The sequence below is a fragment of the Salvelinus fontinalis genome, chromosome 25 (genome assembly GCF_029448725.1).
Source record: "Salvelinus fontinalis isolate EN_2023a chromosome 25, ASM2944872v1, whole genome shotgun sequence".
Taxonomy (NCBI): Eukaryota; Metazoa; Chordata; class Actinopteri; order Salmoniformes; family Salmonidae; genus Salvelinus; species Salvelinus fontinalis.
In genome coordinates, this window is record NC_074689.1 from 2,366,041 (window position 1) to 2,373,167 (window position 7,127).

The following is a 7,127-nucleotide window of genomic DNA, read 5'->3' on the forward strand; positions in this document are numbered from 1 at the left end:
TGGATAAGTTCATTAGAGTTACCAGCCTCAGAAATTGCAGCCCAAATAAATGCTTCAGAGTTCAAGTAAGACACATCTCAACATCAACTGTTCAGAGGAGGCTGCATGAATCAGGCCTTCATGGTGGAATTGCTGAAAAGAAACCACTACTAAAGGACACCAATATGTAGACTTGCTTGGGCCAAGAAACATGAGCAATGGACATTAGACCGGTGGAAATGTGAGGGCCACCTACTGAGTTTAGTTTTGCCCTGTCATAAATTTTTTAATTTACAATTTAAAAAGGACTGGAATTGGTGAAACTTGCAGTTCGAATAATAATCATAATAATTCAACTTCTATAGAGCTTTTCATTCAAAGCACAGAGCTGCCAACTCTCACGCATTGGCTGTGAGATGCATTTGGACCCTCTTCTCACTCCCCCACACCTCGTATGTCTCGCACATTGAAAACTACTGCTTTTATTTTTCTAATTAGTCCATTTGTGTACTCTACGTGTTAACTTTTCAACTATGCTCAAATCGTTTTGATATTGCAGCGTCTGCGCCTGCAATTTAACATGAGTGGTCTTATCTTGCCACAGCACTGTGAGCTGCGGCACATTTTGAAGCATATGATTGGTATAGTTATGTAAGGGACCAAGGGGATTGGATGCACGTTTTAAAGAGAGCAAAACGTTCTCTGAGTTTTATTAAACTGTAAAAAGAGCTGTACTGTAGCGCTACTTTATGTACAATGTTGTCAACAAAATTAGGTTGTCTTTATACCTGTCCCTATTGCAGAATGCAGCCTTTTGACAGCATGTACTGAAGGCAATTTAATGCCTACTTGCCTTAGTCCCCTCATTTGGTGATTGGCATTTAGGCTGTGACAAAGAAATGGCGGCAGCAGACAGACCTACAGTATGTTTTAGCAGGGAAGTTTGGTAGGGTGACCTGATTTTGTCAAACAGATTGTGAACCCAAAAGTGTGAGTTTTGATTCTAGAGAGGGGGACAGTACATAGAAAAAATGATTTGGTTGGGGTGTTGGGGCATATTTATGTAAACTTGTCTAAAACATATTTTATCTCTTTTTACTTTATTTAGTCTGATCAGTGGAACAATCAGTCTTAATGGGCTAAAATATAGGGTAATTACTGTGCTTGTCATTAAGAACACTACAGTTATTACCCACAATTATTTTATTATTCCACTTCTCAATTTTGCCAGTAATCACATATTTGAAATCTGATATGCCTACTTGTCTTAAATTAATTCTATGAGATGGTAGGGGGACTCAACTCAAATGCATCCTATTTTGTCTATGTAGAGTAAGATGGCAAGGATCTTCAACTAGTAGACGTAAACCCACTTAATATTGGTATTCATTAGATTTGTCTTGAAGGTTGGGTGATTTTTCAGAAATTAGCCCTGTTTTTAAGGAGTTCACCCAAATTACAAAATGTTTCTGTCCTTACCTTGAAAGCAGTCTATGGACAAGGAGACTGCAATATATGATTTGGTTACCCACTGCCATCAACCATTAAAATAAAAATGACCTGTGCGGCGACTTGGTGTAGTGGTAACACCCCCCGGCAGATGTTGCATATAACTTTTCACTTGAGAATAGGGATCAATCCCTACTTCCAATGTTTCTACCGTTTGCCTATCTAATTACTTTCTGAATAAAGTGTCAAACCACACAAAATAAATTATCATACATTAAATGTAATCCCAAAATTCTGACAGTAACAAAGTTGTTGAATTTTGAGTTCATTTAATGTTCAAAGCATCCTCAATCCACATGATCTGGGGTTTCATTTAAAGATGTTCCACCCTGGTCATGGGCCTAAGCCATGTCAAAATACGTAGAAATTAGTACCCCGAGGTTGTGCCAGAGGGCAATTCAATTCACATAGCGAATCTCACTCCAAGTTTTTAACAAAAGTTGGCAGCCCTGAAAGCACAAAAAAAGAAATGTAATTAAGAAAAACAACATTACAACTTCATGATGGACAGTCATGAGAAAGTTCATGGCTTGAGTGATCATCTGAGGGAGGTGGTCAAGCAGGGAGAGAGAGGCCGGAGACAGGCAGGTAGCTCATCAAGGTGTCTCACTGTTTGTCTTTTCCATAATCTGAGCTAAGCCACTGTAGCCCATGGACTCTGTAGTAGGTAGCTAGCTAGCTATTTAACTATTCCTTCACTACTACCAAAATGAAGCAGCCACTTGGATGACACTGCAGCAGTTACGTGGCGCCAGAAAGCACACCACATTTCAATAATAATTCAAGAGCAGCCTCCCTACAATCCTCATCACCGCACACCTCTGCCATCATGCTTTCGGCTTCTCTCCATCCTCAACCGCTGGACATTGGCTGGAAGTCGAATCAAAACAGCTAGCCAGCTAATGTTAGCTAGCTAGCTAGCCAAACAAACAAATTACTTGCCAGCTTCAGTCTTAATGCTGTGGTTGATTCTGATATGAATTAGCTATTAACTATTCATTCTTAAAACCAAAATGAATTGATGACAAAAATAATTACAAAATATACAGGAGCTCTCGGCTTAGCCTGCTAGGGCACCATGGAAACTGTAGAACTATGTAAAATGATCGTCTTTCCCTAAAATCATGGTGGTCAGTACTTTTTTACATTACAGGGGAGGATAACTGGGCCCCCACAGACAATCGATCTGAAATCTATCATGGGATTTTGTTTTGCTTTAACCCCTGTAGGGTGGAAATGGGAATAGTAAGAAACTGGTTTGAAGTTTGTGGCCAAAGTTAGGTCTTGGAACCCGAGAAAGAAGTGGCATTCCAGCCAGATGTGGATTTTCAGTTTTAAACAAGTGGGGTGTGGGCTCATGCCTGGCAGCACACAACACGTTGGGCCAGATAGGCGTGGCCTAAGGGCTTGATAAACTCGGGCAACGCCTGTCTGACAGGCCAAGACTTTCTCTGATTTGCGTCTGACTCCGAGGGACAGACAACGGAGAACAGCACAGAGCGGACAAGATGGATAGCGGTCCACAAGAAACACCGGGCGCCAAAGACGTGGATGTCGATTATGACAGCCCCCCCCCCCCCGCACCTCTCTGATTCAGAGGGGTTGGGTTAAATGCGGAACATTTCAGCTGAATGCATTGTTGTACAACTGACTAGGTATCTATCCCCCCCCCCCCCCCCCTTAGATGGCGTTTAAAGATTTAGACTGAGTAAGTCTGGCGAAAAAGGGAGGAAAACCACTGATTCATTGACTCAAAATGACCACTCTATTTGTGTAGAGAGTATGACAGGTGACTGACTGTCTACAACTAGATAAACATCTGATGGTAATCAGCACGACTACACTGCTACATTTTCTTTGACAATACAATGTTTTTTAACCAGAACCTGATGAGCGCTACAGATGGTTTATAAGTTGATTTGCAATATTGTTATATATTGTATCTACAGTACATTGCTACCACAATTTGAATGAATGAGTTCGGTCACACGTCTGGCTTGTGTTAACTTCTAAGGGACCACAGTGAAACGAAAACCACTCGCCTTAAAGGGGAAATATGCAGTTGCTACCTACATTTTTGGATTTATAAATGCCTCGTGAGCTTAGTTGTCATATCTCATCAGAACCCAAAATATAAGCTTGTTTTATTCCAATGTTTGTAAACAAATAAATGTAATCAAACACTATATAACCTTTTAAAACCGGGTTAAAACTGATTTTGATATTGTGGATGGTCTCCAGCCCCATCCTTCAGCTTTTTACTGAAGAGTGGGTGGGGAGGACGCTTTATTATTGTTATAGCTGCTGATTACCGCTTTAACGATCTAGTAAATTCTAATGAGGCATGGTTTTGGCAAGGTTGACCAACTTTGTTGTGTGTGTGCTTAACACCAAGTTAAATTACTCTGTTTATTTGCCCAGCTGTGTGTGATGTACCGACCACCTCTGTTTGTTTTGTTAAACTTTTGGACAGCTCTGCTTCATGGTGTTCTGGACCCCTCATATCTCGGAAATGATCCTGGTGAATGTGATTGGGCTGGACTTGGCCTTCGCGGACCTCTGTGTTCATCCACTGAGGATAATCTCCTTCTTCCCTCTGCCAGGTAAGAAGAACCGCTCTTCTTATTTCCGCATTAAAACACTCCCTATGCGTCTTGAGCAGCTGGCTGGAGCGTAGTGGTTGCAACACTAGAGTTGTGGGTTTGATTCCCGACGGGCCACACATGTTAAATACAAAGTTGTTTTAACAGGAAATATCTGCTGGAATTTTTGACCATGATGATTAGTCCCAAAATGCAGTGTTTTGTTCCTCTCTCGTCTGTGTGAACAGCAATGAGCCATGGTTTAGCTGAGAGAGCATCGTGTCTGGGATGTAATGTTTCCACTGACTTCCCCTGTGTGTGTGTGTGTAGTTATAGTCCGGTCCCACCTGACCGGTTGGTTCATGACCCTGAAGATGACCTTTGTGCTGGCCCCCAGCTCTGTGCTCCGCATCATCGTCCTCATCACCAGCCTGGTCGTGTTGCCTTCTATTGGGTAGGTGGACAATTCCGTGGACACAGACCAGCCTCTGTGTCCCAAATGGCACCCTATTCCCTTTATCAGTGCACTACTTTTGACTAATATGACACATGATGTTCTATTCTAAAGATGGTTCATTTTGAATTCGGCAAACTTTGCTCAGTGTCATTTTGATTGGACGTCAATCTGACAGTTGAAGAGCTGAGCCCTGTTTCATGATGAGCAAATATTCATAGAAATGTATTGAGGTGAGTTTTTAAATCGGGACAATGTAAAGGATCACCATTCACTGCATCACCTACCATCAAATGCAGTCTGTGCAAATTCATTGTGAGGTACGCATTCATTGATTCTCTGCAGTTTTTTTGTATTGAGCTAATATACACATTCAATCTTTATACCGGTTCCTTGTGCATGGTTTTGAATTAAACATGAGGCATAAGGTTATCAAAACATGAATTTATGAGCTATGCCACCAGAATTTGCCCCATCTGCAATACTAGCTGGCCTTATTTTACTCTACCTTATCCGTAAATGTAAGTGAATATGCTACTGCCGTTTCTCGCAAAGCCATTTTTTATTTCTGAAACGTATGCACCAGAAAACTGTCACTTCAAGATGGTTGTTTCTCTGTGGGGAAACTGCATCTGCAGTTATTCCGCAAAAATGTTAGTGAGTTACAAATAAAAACGTATTGTTATATACGTCACCATAAAGAATGGCCATATAGAGATTACATTTCGTCCTTCGCTTAGCAACACCTTTCATCCGGACTGACAAGTGGAAGCAAGTAGACCAGACCTGCTGCTATAGCGAAGACTCACAAGAGTGGAAAATCCTTTTTATCTTTACCCAACCAACAATATCGATCTGTGCCAGATGTCACGCTATTTCACGACAAGACATCTCAGATGACTCATGTTCTTCCGGGAACCCGCTCGCACATTTTTCGCTCGCCACACACTATAATAGACCTACAACTAAATGGCTGCTTTGTTTTTGAGGAAGGGTAAAGTGTCTTATTTTAATCTAATATGGATCCTCAAAATGTATTGAAAAATGGTAAGCCTGTATCACATAGGCCTACTGTATATCCTGTATTCTGATCTCTACTGGTCAGTGGTTTCAGTGTTAATGAATTTGGGTTTGTGTTTCAGTGTCCACGGGGCTACTCTCGGGGTTGGTTCCTTGTTGGCTGGTTTCGTAGGGGAGTCTATCATGGTGGCCCTAGCTGCCTGCTATGTCTATCAAAAACAGGTGAAGTCCCATCCCTAAAGGCAAAAGGAGAGTAAGAAACTGTATAGTCACAGTGAAGTACAAAATCACTCTACATTTCTCTTCATTCCTTTCATGTCTCTCTCCTTCTTTCGATCTCCACTTCCTTTGCACAGAAAAAGTATGAGATGGCCAGCAAGCTGGTGGAGGGAGAGGAGTCTGTTCCGCCGAGTTCGAGAACTCAGAAGGACGCCATCGAGGAAGAGGAACATGAGTAGAGGCACTCGGAGGGAAAGGGACAGGAGAAAATGGAGCTGAAAGCCACAGAGAAAGGGAATTCCAGTGGGTTGGTCCTAATACCGGACCTGCGAGAACTGAGGGGATCACACAGAGTCCTTAACCCTTTACACTCACACTCATATACTGGTTGAAAAGTGTAGATTTGGGCACTAATAAGAGCCTAAATTGGAATGTTGTGGCTGTACAGTAACATGCTATATATGATGTCACAGCGCTGTATGGGTTTTGACTGACAGCCATTCTGAACTTGAGCACCCTGTGCGACAAGAAGTTTCCCCCATCCCTCCGGATAATTGGGCAACTCTTGCAATTTCTGTCTGAGAATGCTTTAAATGAAAAAGATGACTATATTTTGAAAGATGAGATGAGGATTATAATAAACGCCGCTTTGATGTCAAACCAGCAACCCGAACAACTTGTCCAAATTTGCACTTCACATTTCCAAATCATAAAACGTATGTAATATACAGTGTCAACGTTTATGACCACTGTTTGACGTACAGTTACAAGATGACATGGTGCCATACTCTGGGTTGTTCTGAACAGAATGAGCCTGTTTGTTTATTGTGAAGAAAATTTGCTGCTGCACATGAACCTGAATGCACTCATGACTCCTTTCTATGCTCACCGAAATTACCATCTGTTTCTCAGAATTGCCTTGTAAAAGCCTAACACTGTAACGGCGTGTTGTATAACTTAGTTCGTCATTTTGGCAATAGAACAAGCTTTCAAATCATGCCCACCTCACCCAGATTGCGATTTATGGACTGTTTTTGCATTGCGTAAACAACAGTAATTGTGTGATGGCGGGGATGCAGGGTTGTTCCAAACAAAACAATTGCAGGTGTGCTTGCTCTAGTTCCTCAACGGCACCGCTAGGAGAACTAAAAGTACCTTATTGTTGAAGACTTCTTTGGCTGCGTTAAGTCATCCCAATTCTGAGATCAGCTGTGGAAAAAGAAAAGAACTGATGTGATTGGTCAAAAGACCAATCAGTGGAAACATTTCAGAATTGAGCTGCCTGTGGAAACGCAGCCTTAGTCATTAATGGGCATTGAAATTGCTGTGCACACTTTGGAAAGGAGTAGCCACTTGAGCCTAAT

General features: G+C 41.8%; 1 protein-coding gene across 2 annotated transcripts in view; it reads left to right on the plus strand.

Moving 5' to 3' along the window:
- LOC129822744 (progressive ankylosis protein homolog) overlaps positions 1-6,426 on the plus strand; it is a 33,793-nt gene extending 27,367 nt beyond the window's left edge. For both annotated transcript variants that reach the window (XM_055881121.1, XM_055881120.1), the window contains 4 exons: positions 3,962-4,091; positions 4,401-4,524; positions 5,667-5,766; positions 5,901-6,426. In XM_055881121.1, the coding sequence (XP_055737096.1) occupies positions 3,962-4,091; positions 4,401-4,524; positions 5,667-5,766; positions 5,901-6,002 (456 nt within the window). In that variant the 3' untranslated portion in view covers positions 6,003-6,426. The remainder of the gene's footprint in view (positions 1-3,961; positions 4,092-4,400; positions 4,525-5,666; positions 5,767-5,900) is intronic.
- The last annotated feature ends 701 nt before the right edge of the window (positions 6,427-7,127 follow it).